At 39.4% G+C, this 18,005-nt stretch overlaps 1 protein-coding gene across 2 annotated transcripts; it reads left to right on the top strand.

Moving 5' to 3' along the window:
- The first annotated feature begins 1,663 nt into the window (after window positions 1-1,663).
- patz1 (POZ/BTB and AT hook containing zinc finger 1) lies at window positions 1,664-16,555 on the top strand. Of its 2 annotated transcripts, XM_059328513.1 has the most exons (6): window positions 1,664-3,058; window positions 5,279-5,342; window positions 5,449-5,620; window positions 8,164-8,322; window positions 11,179-11,391; window positions 11,789-16,555. In XM_059328513.1, exons 1-6 carry the CDS (start codon window positions 1,812-1,814, stop codon window positions 12,265-12,267), a joined length of 2,334 nt encoding a protein of 777 aa, XP_059184496.1. In that variant the 5' UTR covers window positions 1,664-1,811; the 3' UTR covers window positions 12,268-16,555. The 2 variants fall into 2 exon arrangements, with proteins under 2 accessions (XP_059184496.1, XP_059184497.1); XM_059328514.1 differs by lacking the exons at window positions 8,164-8,322; window positions 11,179-11,391.
- The last annotated feature ends 1,450 nt before the right edge of the window (window positions 16,556-18,005 follow it).

Raw genomic sequence — 18,005 nt, 5'->3', positions numbered from 1 at the left:
TTTTGACTTTGTTTCTGCATAAAAATGGATTTTGATCACATTTCTAGCGAGAAATGTTATATTTTCTAAATATTAACTCAGTGAATGTACATAATCACTTTGTATGTTGGAATAGCCACAGGATGTGATTGTCATTAACTTGCATTGTAGCGAAATCCGTGTCAGTTTCACGGAAATTTGAGCGATTCCGTGGCTATTCCACGGATTTTGAGTTAAGCGAAATCCGTGGCTATTTCACGGATTTCTGTGAGACCATGTTGGTAAAAATACTTGGCACTTATGCTGTATACAACCTGGTAACTCATTTGAGTTACCATGTTGTTCAGTAGCGGTCTATATTTCAGTGTAGCACTAGGCCCTGGACCATTGTTGGCTTGTTGCAGATATTGCAGCATTTGCAGGCATGTGGACTAAAAATGTATAGGACAAATGTCAGAAATATTGTCCACTATTTACATTTTGAAAATGCATGTATTGGTCACAATTCTTAATCAGTGAAGGATCCTTACAGTTTGTCCAGTCAGATTTTTTTTCCTTCCAGACATTTCATACATATACATTTCTTCTCTTTCTTGTAAACCTAATAAGTTTTGGTGGGAGTTGCATAGTGTTGGGGATCAACTGTAGAGTTGTCAAACGTCTGTTCCATGGAGGAACTATGGGGGGAGTGACACTACTCTCAACAAGGTCTTTGATGAAATCATGACCCAGTTATCAAGATTATCCAGAGACATTTTTGTTGAGATTTCCAAATGTATTTCTGCAGGCTTTTAATACCTGGTGCCATATTGTTCCAATAAATCTGAAAGACGGCAGACATCTCTGTGGCAGATATCTCCAACGCTCAGCAAACACCAAAACAACCTAGATTGATAAATAACACTTGCGGTAAGAGAAAAATGTCTTTGATTTGGATGTAAACTCAATTAGGTTTTGTTTCCTTTTTTAAATTATGTGCCTCATAAGCTCATAAACCTATATTGATCAGTGTGTAGTTCAATGAAGTGAGCTGCAATAAAGCTTGTCTCTGGAAAGCTTGTAATATTCAGAACAGAGGTGTTGGTTTAGGAATGGTTATTTTCCAGTGGTGGTAATAAAATGGGCTTTACTATTAAAGTTTACAATATTTTTCCCCTCTCTTGGGGTGGACAAAATGATTGGTAAAGCAGTGTCTTCAGGTATGATTATGAAAAATACAAAATAAAACTGATCACCCTGTTTAAAATGGCAAAACAGATCCAGAATCTTTTTAATGTACATTAGATATTTCCATTAATTTTACGGGTTTATTGTCTTGTATTGGAGCCAGAGCTTACCCTCAGTGACTTGTACAGTATAATAATGCGCTCACACAGAGGAAAAGGGTTTTTTGTGGTGTGTTGGGGGAGGGGTTTCATAAACAGACCAGGCAGGAAGAGACCTGCGTGTTAACGTTTTGGCATAAAGACACGAGACCCCTGCGGTGCTGCTGGGCTCTACTCCTCTAACTGACAGCCATAACAATGAGACAATCGTTAAAAAATATACACATGCAACACCAAACCCTGGTGAAACAATCTTCACAAAACAAGAGCGACCCCCACCCCTCAAGAAACCAGGGTCAAAGTTCACAGGAAGCTGGGGGGCTGCCATTTTTCCCTGCTGCTGCTACTGCTGCTAACGTTTAACGTTAGATGCTAAAACGACGGGGAGGGGCGGTTGGTTTTGGATTTTGTAGCTAGCTGGTGTCAACCGACCGAAATCGTTACACAAAACCCGTCATTTCTCCGCCCGTTGTCGCTAACAACCATTGTTATTTGGATGAATTCGGCATGGAGAAGGTAGCGGAGCCGTCTTGGACTTCTTCGTACACCTACCAGGTGAGCAAGCACAGTGCGGAGATGCTACACAACCTCAACATTCAGAGGAAAGATGGAGGCAGGTTCTGCGATGTGATCCTGCGCGTCGGCGAGGAGAGCTTCCCCGCACACAAGGCGGTGTTAGCGGCATGCAGCGAGTATTTCGAGTCGGTCTTCAGCCGCCAGACGGAGGGCGACGGCGACGCCAAGGAGCTGGAGATGCACACCATCAGCCCGAAAGTTTTTAAAGACGTTTTGGACTTCGCTTACACCTCCAGGATCGTGGTGCGACTGGAGTGCTTCCCGGAGTTGATGACAGCTGCCAAGTTTCTCTTGATGCGGTCGGTGATTGAGATATGTCAGGAGGTGATCAAGCAGTCCAACGTACAGATCCTCGTCCCGACCTCACGGGGAGGAGACGCCAGCCTGTTCCAGGCCACGGCCGCCACGGAGCTGGGCTTCCCGGTGGCGCAGCAGGATCTGGTGAACGGCACGGGCATGCTGGTGAACGGGCAAAGCTTTGCTAACAATGCACAGATGCATGTGGATGGGGGTGAAGACACCGCCGCGGTGTTGTTGGAGGACGGCGGCGAGTCGTCCATGCCCATGCTGGAGCCTGTGGAAGGACTGACCGTGTCCCCATCGACGGAAATACCGGGGAGCACGTTTCAGCACGACGCTGGCTCCCCTGGGTCGAAAAGGAACAGGGGGAGACCAAAGAAACCTGGCGGGGTTGTGGAAGCTGTACACTTTAATCACAGCACGCAGAAAGACAATGGGCTGTTTCCGTGCGGGACGTGCGGTAAGGCTTTCACAGAGGCTTCCCGGTTGAAGAACCACGAAGCGCAACACGGAGCCCACACAGGCGGTGTAAACAACGTCGGTGACAGCCTGTCAACAGCCGGCGGCATGTCTTTGATGTCTCAGCCCGCTCTGGTGGAAAACGGCGTGCAGCTGCACGGAGGGCTGACGCTGGACAACGGCCGCAAACGGGAGAGGACCAGACGGCATGTCGGCTGTGATATTTGCGGTAAAGTTTTCCGCGACGTTTATCACCTCAACCGACACAAGCTCTCCCACTCCGGGGAGAAGCCGTACGCTTGCCATGTGTGCGGGCTCCGGTTCAAACGCAAGGACAGGATGTCATACCATGTGCGGTCCCATGACGGCTCGGTCGGGAAACCCTATGTGTGCCAAAGCTGTGGAAAAGGGTTTTCAAGGTGAGTTCAACTTTGTTCACATTGACAGTATGTCCTGTGTTGTAGAGTGTAGAAAACATTGCCGGGTCTGTGGTTCTCCAATCAACCTACACACTCTTTGTATTTGCATGTCAGTGGTGGAAGTAGTACTCAGTGTACCACAGTGTAGAAATGCTCTGTTGTAAAAGTCCTGCATTCATTTTTTTTTATTAAGGAAAAGTATGCAAATTTGTTTTATATACCAAAAGCAAAATGAATCACTATGCAAAATAGCTCATGACAGAATAACATCTATCATTGGATTATAATTAGTCATAGTTCAACACTACATTTTGCACAAGCTTTGGTTGCTGAAACTGAAAATATGGTTGCTCTTTTTAATCACCCTATATTTAGTGTAATGAATACTGTATAGCTATACCGCAGTCTAAAAATGACAATGTCACAAAAGAGTAAGCTTACAGTAACCAAACAAAACTCTTTGTAGTTTTTTCGTTGTCTATCTTTAGTGTAAACAGTTTAAGTGTTCATCTTCAGTTCCTGGTATAAAAAAATACCAATCGTGCAATAAATATTTATTTTATAGCGCACCTTTTACTGTTTGGTGTACCATTTTTTAATATGTTAAAAAGTGGTTTCCACCGATGGCCACCAAAGACCAAGAGTTGGCCAGTTTTTAAAAAATGTCTGTCAGCCCTGTTAGTGATGCATTTATGTTATCACTTTATGTAGCAGCTTGTCAACGTTAAGCTGATTCCAGCAATTTAAAATACTACTGTAATTAATAATCTAAATTTGCAGAGCACCTAAAGCTGTCAGACAAATGTAGGGTAGCAAAACAATTGTGTGATATTTACTTGCAAAATGTCATGGAGTAGAAATAAGTATGAAATTGAAATAATAAAATAAAGTACAGGTACTGCACAATTATATTTAATTACAGTGCTTTAGTTAATGTACTTGGTTACTTTCCAACACTCTGTATATGAGATAAAGTACCTGAGGAACAGAAACTGCAGGTACAACACTGTGAAACCACAGCTTTGCAACAGAGAAAACACTGATGATGCAGTCAGCTACTTCATCACCAGCAGCCTGGATCTCGGTCAGAGGTTCAAAAACAAGTTAAACTTTATAAGCAGTCATTCTTTGAGATGGTACGATTTAACAGAGGGGGCAGAGTTCAAACCTTGAAGTGTGTGTAGGAGGTAGTTATAGGAACCTTCCACCTTCTGCAACCCTGACACACTTAAGTGTTGTCATATCACACGAACCTCACGCTTTCTGTTGTGAGAAAGCTGCTGAACCGTTACAGTGACTTGTCATCTGAGTCATCTTGCTTCAGCCACACAAACTAGTTTCCCAGGCTCAGCACTCCCAGGCCCTGCTGCAAACTCACTGTCACCCCCTACTGCTCTGGAGGTTAAAATACATGCAAATAATGAATGTAAGGAAGCCAGTTGTTGCATGTTTTCTGCTTTTTTAAAAATCCAAGTGTCTAGTAGGATAGCTTTGATGTTAATACAGAGAGTGTTTTTAGATTCTTTATTTCAAGTTTTCTTATTGACCTGTTTTTGATGAATTATCATCATTCTGGCCTGAGACCCCCCCTAAATGAATAAATTCTATGCTCCTAAAAACATGCATTTAAAATAATACATTAAGTTATACGTACTTTATTAATTCCATGGTAAACTGACTGGGGAAATTTTCTTTTATTACTTCTTTTTTTAAATTTACCCTTTTTTTTGTTTTCTATATTTACTAGACGTGACATCCTCACAACTTATTCAGTACATCAGTCAGCCTCTAATATTTTTGACAAGTAGATCTTGAGCAGTCCCCACAGGAAAAAAAAAAACATTTGTAAAAGTGGCACCACACAAATGAAATTTAACGTTTTTTCCATTTAGAGTGTGTTTAGAGTGGGTGTAATTCCATTCTCAACACCAAACGCGCATGAATGACAAAGTACTTGATCGTAATAGAAGAACGTGTGCACAGGAAGGTCAACAACGCCCACCTGAGTAGTACTTGCTTGTGTTGTGGTTGCTGCTGTGAATTAATTAAGAAATATAAATATGTCTTTCACAACCAAATGTTCAACAACAGCAGCCATATTTTCTTGCAGTTTCAATGAGGAATACTAATGGTATGAGATGGCATTTTCAGCTGTGTGGAAATATATCAGAAATGTATCACAAACGCACATCAAATATTATTTTATTTTTTTCCTTCCAGGCCAGACCACCTGAATGGACATATCAAACAGGTTCACACAACAGAGAGACCCCACAAGTGCCAGGTAACATTGAGGATCTATATAGAGTGAATAAATAACCCATATCTACTTATGGTTTTAAACCATGATATGTGAGAAAGGTGTCAACATGTTGCTTTCTGTATTTCAGATTTGTAATGCCTCTTTTGCTACAAGAGATCGCCTCCGGTCACACCTTGCTTGCCATGAGGACAAAATCCCCTGCAAAGTTTGTGGCAAGTTTCTGCGGGCTGCCTACATGACAGACCACCTCAAAAAACACAGCGAAGGGACGCATAACTACTGTGGCATTTGCAACAAAGGTAATTCTTTAAAACACCTCAGCATGCACTGCACTGTTACAAACTCTGACACAGCTCTGTCCCTGTCCAGACAAATATTCACATGGTACTGAAGTCATTCAGGACATTCAGAGGAGAAAAACCTGGTGTTATCCCATTTTGGTATTTGTTCTGGCTCCGCCGTGTGTTCTTAGTGAAATAAGAAAGGTCTGGAGTTATGATCATTCTATTGCTATTAATTCTTTTCTTTTTTTTTGTGAATCTTTTGACTTTTTTGTAAAGTATGATTTTAACCGGGTCCAAAACACGTTTACCTGTCATGAGTGGGCCATGACAAGATCTGCAATAATTAGCCAGTTGATAGTTGATGGACAGCGAAATATTTGCTGTTTTGATAATCAATCACTCGTAAAAACAAATTTTCATGCAAAACTGATAGAAATTGCTGTTTCAGCCTTTTATAATATATAGATTTCCTGCTTTGCCATTTTTTATTCCATGTTAAACTGAAAACTTTTTATTCATCTTATAAATAATCTGTAGAATAGTCAATAATAAAAATAGTCATTGGTTGCAGCCCTGCCTGCGACTGTAAAGCCTTTGTTTTGGTTACTTAGTTGACCATTATCGTAATGTTAAACAGAAATGTCAGCGCAATGTCTCAGCCAATCAAATATATGGCTGCACACGTAGGACTATTTTATGTCCTAGCACGAAAAAGCAAACATTTTTGCCACTACCGAGATAGAAAATTATTCCTCAAAGTGCACCCCTCTTTTGTTTTGCTGGAGTGCTCTGTGTTGTCACCTCCATTGTGTCATTATTTTCTGTTTGGACACAGGAGAAAGCATGAACGCCTCTTATATTTCCCCGAGCGTTGTTCAGCCTCCTTATTTGATGTTGCCACTCCGGTGCAATTTTTGTAAAATTGTGATTGTGTTTTTCAGGGACAGTTTGCATTGACTTGTACCAAAATATTTAGAATTCTCTGTTACTAGACATGTTTGGTCTCTAGACAAGGTGAAATGTGCATACTGAATGTGACAAATGTGTCTGAAAGTCGGCCTTTACCTTGTGCATATCGTCTTGATACTACATGCTGAAAATGTTTTTAGGCTTCTGCTTTTTTTGTGCCTTTAAAGGACATCCCACTACAGTCCAATTCCTTTGACTGTGGCAGCCACTACACCAAAAGTCACCTCACACCCTCTGCTTTCCTCCTTGAGGCTTGGTTGCCTTCTGTTTTTTAATGAGTTCAACCTTCATCTGTACTGCGAGATCCAATGAAATGTGTGTGTTCTGTTTTGCATGGGTGCGCTTTTTACACAAGACGATAACAGCAAAAAGAACACAATGAAAATGAAATGTACAAAGCTGCAACTGAAATAATGGATAAAGTGGATTAAAGGGTAAAAGGCTTTTTTTTTTTAAAAAAGCCATCAAACACCGCGGTAAATAAATTGAATTGAAGATACTGAGTTACAACATCCTGCAGATATAGTGAAACTTGGCTGAAGGTACTAGTTCTTAAACATACTGTTCCCACTACCACTCAGGAGTAGTATTTATGCCGCATCAGGTCTCAATAAAAACAATAACAAAAGATGGATGTAAAGTAGTCAAGGATCATGGGATAGTTGTCTTCATTGTTAATTCAAATTCAGTTAAAAAAAAAAAATTACTATTTATCCCTGATGGGAAATTCTGTTAGCTCTTGAAGAATTAGACAGCCTGATGATTAGGAGCGAAGGATCTTTTTCATCTCTCCATCCTGCAACGGAGAGAGAGGAGCCTTCCACTGCTGTTTTTTTTTGTCCATAAAAAACAGCCGTGATGAAAATCTGACGTGCAAGAGTTAACGTGGTAAAGTGTACGTTACATTTATTCATGTTATGTACTGTCATTCTAATAAAATTGGCTTTTAAGTAACGTTAACTTGCTCACTTACCATTATATGAGTCTACTTAGCCTACTGTAGCTAATTCTATTGTGGGGTAACCCAACGTTGTTATCTGTCATCAAATGACTGTCCTAAAAATAATTTAGTGAGCGTTTGTAAACTTTATATTGTTACTGAATGCATTTGCTTGGTGGCTGGCTTGAGCCACTTAATATGCATAGCAAAAGCTGTTTACTAATATCAATTATAATTCTGTAATGATTCAAAAGTAAACTCTCAGACGCAGCATTTTGTGTTTCCCGTGTTTCTCTAAACGAGGTGAAGGGAAATGACGCCATTGACAGGCAACCAATTGAAACACCATTAGCTTGAATAAAATTCCTTTTTTTTCTGGGTTTGAACATTGGAAGCACACAACACAACAAAATATATAACAGGTCTGGTTGTTTTTACATTTTTTTAAATCTCTTACAATTTGAATCCCTCTTTGTTTGCTTGGGGTGGGAAGCCTCTTGCTTTTAATATGCTGCTCTTAGTTATTCTGGTCAAACCAAACATGGTTTCTGTCAGATCATCGACTTGGAATAGCCAGGGAGCCCCTCGTCATAGTCAAGGCCTTGACTGTGTCAAACAACTGCCTTGTTCTTTGTTCTTCTGGTCCCAGGTTTCTCTACTGCCTCCTACCTTAAGGTGCATATAAAGACACACCATGGCTCTCCACTGCCCCCCTCTGCCACAATGCACACCTTCCCTGAGCCAAGGGGGGAGCTGCAGATGCACAACGGCACCCCTTACCACATGGGACGCCAGTGCTCAGTGGAAGGCAAGCAGCCGCCCGCCCCATCCCAGACTTTCATGTTTCTGGCTTTCATTTGCTCTGCTGCTATTTGGAGAAACATGCTGCTGCATCCTTTTTGTGTATGTTGAAGAAAACGTCAACCTCTGCTTCCAAGCTTTGCGCTCAAACATTTTGTGCAATTTCATGTGCTGGTTGTCTTTCTGCTGGCTGACTGCCAATGTCTTTCATTGTGATGGGGGCAGTGCACACCGAACCTCCCCGAGGTAATTAGGTAGAAGGAAAACCACTTACAGTGTTCACCACTTCTATGAGGGCATCTTCTAAACTGCAGATTAAGTAGTATGATAGGCAGGAAGTCAGTCACATAAAGAGCTGGGGAAGTGTTGGAAATACTAATGTGTTCTCAGAAGATTCACTTATTCGTATCAAAGGTTAGTTGTGCCGATGTGGCTGGAGGAAAACCTTTTTTGCTGTACCTATGAACTGTGCATTTGTTACTAAATGAAAGTCAACAGGCAGACCACATATTAAGTGGTTTACAGAAGTGAAACTGTAGTGTAAACTTCTCTGTAGCTTGACAAGTGAGGAAACCCTGATACTATGTTACTGAAACACTACACTACGTTTGTTACAGAGTTAAGGAAGACCAGGGTTTAAAAATTCCAGTTATAATCAAGGTGGAAATTTGACATGGGGAAATAACAGGAATAAAATGGAAATATAGGGGTTACCTGCCCAGACTGCATTAACCATGTCATACAGTACAGGCCAAAAGTTTGGACACACCTTCTCATTCAATGCGTTTCCTTTATTTTCATGACTATTGACATTGTAAATTCATCAAAACTATTAATGAACACATATGGAATTATGTACTTAACAAAAACGTGTGAAATAACTGAAAACATGTCTTATATTCTAGTAAGCAAAGGGTGGCTACTTTAAGGAATCTAAAATACAAGACATGTTTTCAGTTATTTCACACTTTTTTTTGTTAAGTACATAATTCCATATGTGTTCATTCATAGTTTTGATGCCTTCAGTGAGAATCTACAATGTAAATAGTCATGAAAATAAAGACGCATCGAATGAGAAGGTGTGTGTCCAAACTTTTGGCCTGTACTGTATATAGATAGAAACAAACTGTTAAACATATCAAAAGTGGACATTCTACATTCATTTGCCAAAGAAATCCTTTAATTTATCAAATTGAAGCAAGTTACCTATTTGGGGAAGGTACAATTTGAGCCAACAAGTGGAGGCTGTGTGCAAGCTTAAGTTTTAACAATTCATTTAAAAAGAAGTGCTGTACAATAAAGAGAAATTTAAACTTCTCAATTAGCATGCTTTATCAGCTACTATCTGCTGGTTAACTGAGATAGTTCTCTAGACTTCAAACTTGATTGATCGAACTTTGATTGTTCTTACACATGACCATGTAAGAATTTGGAGTGCTGAGTCACTTTTTTTTTTATTGTGTGTGTCTGTCAAGCATGGCCATGGCATCATACAGCGTCTGTTTCTGCTTGGCTGGTCCATCCGAAGTTGTCCGGCAATGCACAGTGTTGCATGAGTGTCCTAATGTGTGCTCCATTTGCCCTGGATTCATTGAAACCTTTGTAGAACCAGCAGCATAGAGACAGTGAAGTGTGAGCCACAACCACAAGTGATTATATGAAAGACACTTTTGCACTTAAATGTGTAGAACATTTAAAAAAATATGCCATTTGTCTAATTATCAAACTAAAGTTGACTATCAAACTTTGTTATAATGAGAGCTGCTTTTGTTTCCAGAACTGATATAAGATTAAACTATTTAACTGATCTTGGTAATTTTGTTTACCATCTTTTTCTAAATTGCATCATTGTAGACATGTGGCTGAAGGTGCATTAACAAAGATATCATATGAACTAGAGTTATTTTGGGAAAATGTACAAGCCTCTTTTTAGCGAGTGCTATTATCATTTAAAATCAATAAGGAGCAAGTGGAGACTTGACAAGCTGATAAGGAGTTAGTTGGTCAGGAGTTTCCTTTGAATCCAGGATGTTAAAATCAATGTTGTTTGCCAGCAAGTTTGTGACAAGAACAACATGAGGCTCTACACTTATCACAAGTTGTACTTCAGGGATTTGGTATCTGCTGGAAGAGAAAAGTTAATTATTTAATCTCAGACAGCTTTAGTGATGGGACTCACCCAACATGGATTCATTCAAACTAGCAGCACTGTCTAGTCTACTTTGTTTACAGACATACACTACTGGTCAAAAGTTTTAGAACACACCAACTTTTCCAGAATTTAATTGAAAATGATGCAGTTTAATGTCTCAGTGTACTCTGAAATGAATGCACATTTGCAACATTTAAAATTCTTTATTGAGCATGATAGTGTTTTGAAAGTAAAAAAAAGATTAAAAATCACATTTTATGTTGGACTAAAGGAATAAAAAAAAGACACAAAATGACCAAAAAAAGACACAAAATGACTTACAAAGACATGAAAAGAATTCAAAAATGGTCAAAATAGCCCAAGACTCCATAGAGTTAAGTTGTTAACCCATTTCTTGTTCCCTGAAAAAGGCCTACTTATATAATTCTGAAATGTACATTATTTTTCAGTTTTGGTTAAGCTTACCTTTTTTTATTTACCTCTGGCAGCTCACCACTTACCTTCGTACCCTTTCCTGTTTACCTGTTCATTTGACTTGAACTGCTTGAATTTCAATAAAAAACTGGAAAAATTGGGGTGTTCTAAAACTTTTGACCGGTAGTGTAGTTCAAGCACTAGTGATGAAATGAAGGTAATTCTGTGCGTATGGTTTCCACCGGCCTGTTATGTCTGCCCCTCCCCTTCCTTTCTCCCTGGCCGGGTGTTGTGTAGACCTGTGCGCCAGTCGCCAGCTGCTTCTCACCTCGCCTGAGGCAGAGGGTCGCTATCATGGGCTCTCTGGACACCCAGCTCTTCCCCAGCCCGGCCCTCCAGCCTTGGGCCTGCAGCCTGAGCTGCTCATGGGGAAGGCAGGTGGGGCTCCATATTTCTGGGATTGCCGCTCTGGCGGGGTGCCCGGCTTCCCCGTCCATGGGCCTGCTGCAGGTCAGTACAGTCCAGCAGGAGGGTGGGTGGGGGCATGGTGCTAGCACTGCCCACTGGTTGGATGAGCACAGCAGAACTGTCAGTGGAGACTGGGCAAATGGACTGAGATAGATGATTTTATAGTTAAAATGCTGTATTCACATTTTTCTTTTACTATATTTAGTGATTGATGTGTAAGATTAAGTGTCACAAATTGTTCTACTTGTACTTGGTGCTTTCTCACTAAAGTTCTCAAGTTAAATTTTGCAGTTTTTGCAGGTGCCAACCAACTACAGGATTAAAGTTGTATTATATAATCCATGTGTCCTAATTCCTGCCTCCTTTTCCTCCCCTTTTTTTCTCTCTCTCTCTCTCTGTCTCACACTTTCACTTTCTATCCCTGCTGAATTTACTACAGACGGGCAGGAAAACTCTGGGAAGTGTCCTCATCTGGAATCAGAAGAATCAGATCCTTCATTCGGGGAGTTGTCCAATGGCGATGAGCTTAAATCTCCTCACAAACCTGACGGGCCGGAGCTGGAGATGCCCTCATTAGCCTGTAACGGAGCCTCTGCGGGGGGCTTGGGCTCTCCAGAGGGATCTAAAGCCAAGACGGACCCTGAGAAGAAGTTTACCTGCGGCATCTGCGGTCAGGCCTTCCGCACCAAGTCCTACCTCAACAAGCACCAGCACAGAGTTCACAAAGCCCAGAAGACCCAGGGGGTTTCAGGGTCGGGCTTAAATGAGCTGGCTCCCTCCCTGACCTCTCCCTTCTCCCCTCAACAAAACATGTCCCTGCTCGAGTCTTTTGGCTTTCAGATAGTCCAGTCTGCTTTCGCCTCTTCACTGGTGGATGCCGAGGCTGGACAAAGTGGAATTGACTTTGGAGGGAAGTGACGAATTTGCAAAGCTTCTCATTCTTAGGACAAAGCCGGGTTGCCCACAGAAGATGCTCTGTATTTGGGAATAACTTTGCCTCAAGGCTACTTTTTCTGTTTGTTACGTCACTTAATGTGTATCTGATATTTTTGTCACAGACTGCCATACGATTCCTACTTTTTCTACTTTTTTCAGAGTATAAAAAGTGCGCGCACGGTGTTTAAATATTCTTTATAAAGAAACGACATGAAGGTTTTACTTCCTTTATCTGATGTGGATCTGTTGATGTTATGTTTGGTAATCTTTCATTTGTTTTTTGGCTTGTGTGTTGTTGAGCTTTCTTGGCTGCACAAACGTTTCTGGACATGAGACGAATTATTAACTGCAACTTTAAAACCAGTAATTACTTATTGTCTGTTCGCCCACTTTAACTGCTCTGATGTACCTGGTAAATCGACCCTTGGCCGTTACAGTGATTTTAATGCTTCGTACTCCTTCGTGTTCCCTTAAAGGCTGTAAACAAACTTCTTTACCTCAGAGCAACAAGAGGGCTTGATTCTGCATTAATGTTGTTCTTTTAAGGAAGGTTTTTGTTTTCGTAAGGACAGGGATTTAAATTGGCCTCTATTTTGAAAGGTTTTTGATTTTATATATTCATTATTCTGACAGACATTCCTAACAAGCCCATGGCATGTTTCACAAAACATTTATTTGAAGCAATTTCCTTTGGAGTCATAGAGAAAATGTCAGTTTTGAGTAGCACTGACAGCTGTCAAGGACCTTTAAATAATTACTACTGAGAGAATTACAGCTAAGAAGCACTTTTAAAACAAGTATGGATAAAACTTTGTATTTGAACTGTTACAGCATCCACACAAAGCTCACCTGGCATCATACAAATGGGGCAAAAAACTATTTCAGCTTAAAATAAATAAATAATGAAGCTACCTCACTAAAAAAAAATCAAGAAAATGGTTCTTTGTGTAAGTAACCAAGTTAATTCTTGCAGCAACTTCATTAGATTCAAATAATACAAAGTCAAAGCAAATTCACAAATGAAAACAAGTGCTAGAAACTAGAAATGCCTGTATTCAGGGTTTTTATTTTTCTCTTGAAAGTTTTGGAAATGCTTTATTTTAGCTATTATATATTCATGGTTAGTAATATGCTTGAATTTAAATATACTCCTTTAAAACATCTTGACATTCTACGTAATGTGGTGCTTTAGCTATACAATCACTCGTGTAAAACAAAGATATGATAACAATCCCATCAGATTTGTTATATATTGTTATATCTCCTGGTGTCCAGACGAGTCCTCTGTTGACCTGTCAGAGTTATTATAAACAGATGGGATAATAAACGCTCTGAGAATTTAGAAATTTTAGATTTAGGTACCTAGGAATATGCTTGAAAACTGCTTGAATTTTACGTTTAAAAAGCTGAATGAACCTTGTGTATTTATAGTAAAGCTAATTTTCAGATCCAGGTCTTTAAAAAATGCTTGTAGAAACATATTAATTGAAAAAGAGGACAGAGCTGCTACACAGATCGCTGGTGGGAGTCCTGCTCTAAATGAACCAAATATACTGGCAGCTTATTTGGATATGAAGAAGTTGGTAAGCAGTTTTGATTTGTAAATGGTTTCTACAAAAACATGTAAAGTAAGGAGAAGAAAGCCATTATTATTATTACGATCCACTGTGTGCTGGAATACTTTTGAAAACAATTTTTTTAACATGTAAAAAGTCTTGAAACATGCCTTGAGCCTGTTAGGAATGAGATTTGTTCCCCTCTCTTCAACAATCACAAAGTTTCCAAGCCTCTTTTGTTTGGTATTAAATCAGCTGTGTGCATTTAACAGGGACCAAGGTCAGGTATATTTTCAGTATATATTTTGAGAAATGTAGATTATATTTTATTAACTTATTCATGCCCTCGGTTTTGTGTACAGTTTTTTTTAATTGTCAAACAAAAATCTTGTGGTTTGCTCGTTTTGATAATTTTTCACTCTAAATTATGTTAAATGGAGATGTGTGGTTATGTGTGTGTTGTGCAGCAGCGTTAGGGGTTAGAAGGAGGAGTCCCACCCTGACCCGCCAGCCTCTGGACCGACCAAACATAATGCTACTTTTACATTAAGCTTGCTTTATTTCTCTGGTGTTTTCCTCTTCATCACCTGCACTTGTTGTATTGCTCACCCTGCTCACTTCCTGTCAGATTTGCTTGTGTTGTTAGTGACATGTCTTGTGTTTGCACTAATAGTCACTAGGCTGAGGCACCTATCCATCCAAGTGGCTTGCAGTGAAAATGTGTTTAATCCAAAATGTTGCACCAAGACATTCCTGTAACGAGGACAGACTTAACTGAATAGTTTCTCAAATCAGAACACAATGAGAGCCTCATCTCCACTTTTTTTGCTTGTTTTGTTTAATTTGAAGTCTCGCTCCTCTTCCACTGTGTTGAAAAAGTTTTTTTTGCCACTGAATTGGTTTTGCATCTTATGGTAAAAACACACCAAGCTGCCATGCAATATCCATGGAAAGCTGTGGCCGCTTTGAACTCAGCGAGTTGCCACCATATGATTCTGTTGCAGATATCAGCCATAGAGATGTCTGCCTTATCTTGAATTTAATGGGACTATATGCCACTTCACACGTGGTCCTCAAAACACACAAACATTTAAAAAAATAAAAAAAACAACAGCAGTGTTTCTTTCCAGAAATCATGGGAACTAAAGATGATTCAATTTTGTTTGATTTTTAGCGCTTTAGAGCACCGCAACCGTATAGTGCCATAGAGTTCCATTATAGTCAAGAGAAGGCAGACATTTCTACAGCTGATATATCCTCTGCAACTCACACCAAAACAATCTAGATCGATGAATAGCACTACAGGAAGAGGCAAAATATGTATTTTTGATTTTCAAGGGAACTCTCCATCAGGATGCAACTGGTTAGAATAAATTATGTGTAAAGATCAAATATTTATAAGTAAAGATTAATTTGGTTTTGGTTGAAACGATCAGACCCCTTTTACAATCATTCTTCCTCTGTATATACTGAAAGCAACGAAGTAATCACTGTTAGAAAATTGGTGACTCTGCTGCCATTTGTGAGAACAGATCAGATCAGGTCGGTGTTTTTTCTTGTGTTGTAAAACCTGCATCATGATGCAAATCAAACATAGTCCAACTGTGTGTGTGTGCGTGCGTGTGTGTGTGTGTGCGCGTGCGTGTGTGCATGCATGCGTGTGTGTGTGTGTGTTGTAGGACGAGAGAGTATACGTGTTTCTGTTTTCTGATGTGTTTCTTGCTTTCTGTTTAATTATTATTTGTGTATAATTTAGTCTGTTAAATTCAGTACATTCCTATATTATTTATGGTTATGTTGTGATTGTAACAAGTGTATATACCATTCATATACACATTCTATAAATATATATATATATATATAAATATATATGAACCAACCAATATGATCAGTGTTTGTCAGTGGTGGTCCTGTACATATAAAGATTTTCTTTCTTCTCGTCCATCATGTGGAGGGATAAGTTAAGTTATGGCCATTTGATTGAAAGCGTAAACTGCATGTTCTGGCATGCGAGCTGAGCTGGGGACTGAATGTCGATCACTGGTTGGTGGCAGTGATAGTTTCATTGTTCACCGTACTGTCGCTCTGCTCTGGTAGCACTCACACTGCCAGCTGCACGACTCACGTCTTTGACCAAGTTTTTTCTCCTTTTTTGATCCACTCTGCACTAGTATTTACTCCTTAAAAGGTGATAAGGGTTGTTTTTTTGTTGTTTTTGAAAACAAGTGGAAGATGCTGTGAGGAAATAATGTTCCTTTTGTTTGTGTTCTTCACCGGGATGTATGATTTTTGTTTCACTCATGTTGGTACTCAAGTGTAAAAGGTGTTTTGGTTGAGTATTTAGGCTTAAATGTTTTTGTTTTCTGCTTTTGGTCTGTTGCAAAGTGCCTTCCAAATACTGATTGTGCACAGCAGTGGATTAAAAAAGGTCCTCTTTTCTAAAGGTTAAGAAATTGTACAGAGTGACTTGCATTGACACTTTTGTATAAAAACACACACAGAAAATGTACAATATGTTAACTTGGTATTTTATCATCATACTCAACAAGATTGCTCTTAAGACATGTGAGCTACATGTTTTGTTATAACGTCTTTGGACATATTTCAATATAAGCATACTTTTCTATAGATATTTGTTTTTGTACTCTGTTATTGAGTCTCATCTCTCTTGTTGGTACAGAGATGAGCAACGAATAAATTGCAATTGAAAAATCCCAGAACTTTTCTCTTGTTTTTACTGGCGGATAATCAAACAGTCAATCAGTTCAGGCCAGGACCGGACATCAGGAACAATTTATCAATTACTCTTCTGCTATAATAGCGGGTGCTGTGCTTTTGTTTTTGTGTTAAAGCCCAACTTAAACTGGTAGACAAACACTGAGCGCAAGTCAGTATCAAGTCAATGCAGAAGTGCCTAAACTTTCATTATTTCTAATGGCCACCAGGGGGCGACTCCACTGGTTGCAAAAAGAAATCTGATCATATGAAAGTCAATGACAGAATGACCTACTTCTTACTTGATTTATTACCTCAGTAAACATTTTTCAAATTAGTTTATTAGTTTCAAATTAGTTTCTCAATCGGTAGTTTCAAGTCTTACAGTGTTCATTTTAAATTACACCAAGCTTACCAAGCTAGCTAACTAGTGCATGCTTAGCACTCTGTTGTCCAAATATGGTCACTTCTGGCTCCAAAAACCCAGATAGCTACGGGTAATATGAATCATTAATTGTGTAAAATTCATGAGATTTTGCATTCCTGTATTAGTAAAATAACTTGCAGGGGACGAAAGGCCAGTTTTGAAGTTGTGAAATTAAATGATCAGCCAAATGACAATGTGGGACCAGTGTGGAACCTATAAATGCTGAATCATTGTTGGGACAACTATTGATAACAGAAAGCCCTGCAGAGGTGTCTTGGAAACCTGGTAGCTGAAATGTATAGTTGCCAGAATTTGAAGCTGAAAGGCATCACCTAAAGCAGCTAAAATCCATTGCTTTGTTTATTTGTAAAGGAAAATGCAAAAAATAACAGGTCCTAATAACATGATACAGGATTTCAAGCATGTTTCTTACATGCTTGAAGTGACATTCCCATACATGTGGCATGATCTTATAAAATGACAGTATTTACATCCCTTTCCAATGATTTTGCATGAGTTGCATATGTGCATGTTTGTAATTCATTGCAATATACAGTACAGGCCAAAAGTTTGGACACACACCTTCTCATTCAATGTTTTTCCTTTATTTTCATGACTATTGACATTGTAAATTCATCAAAACTATTAATGAACACATGTGGAATTATGTACTCAACAAAAAAGTGTGAAATAACTGAAAACATGTCTTATATTCTAGTAAGCAAAGGGTGGCTACTTTGAGGAATCTAAAATACAAGACATGTTTTCAGTTATTTCACACTTTTTTTGTTAAGTACATAATTCCATATGTGTTCATTCATAGTTTTGATGCCTTCAGTGAGAATCTACAATGTAAATAGTCATGAAAATAAAGAAAAACGCATTGAATGAGAAGGTGTGTCCAAACTTTTGGCCTGTACTGTATATGTACAGTTTTTATGGTTGTGTGTGTGCACATTGTCCTGTGTGTGCGTATTTGTGTGCGTGATCACAGATCAGCAATCGCACGTTTGGTTTCAGCC

Source organism: Centropristis striata, chromosome 3, assembly GCF_030273125.1.
Source record: "Centropristis striata isolate RG_2023a ecotype Rhode Island chromosome 3, C.striata_1.0, whole genome shotgun sequence".
NCBI lineage: Eukaryota > Metazoa > Chordata > Actinopteri > Perciformes > Serranidae > Centropristis > Centropristis striata.
This window is presented reverse-complemented; position numbering and strand designations above follow the sequence as displayed.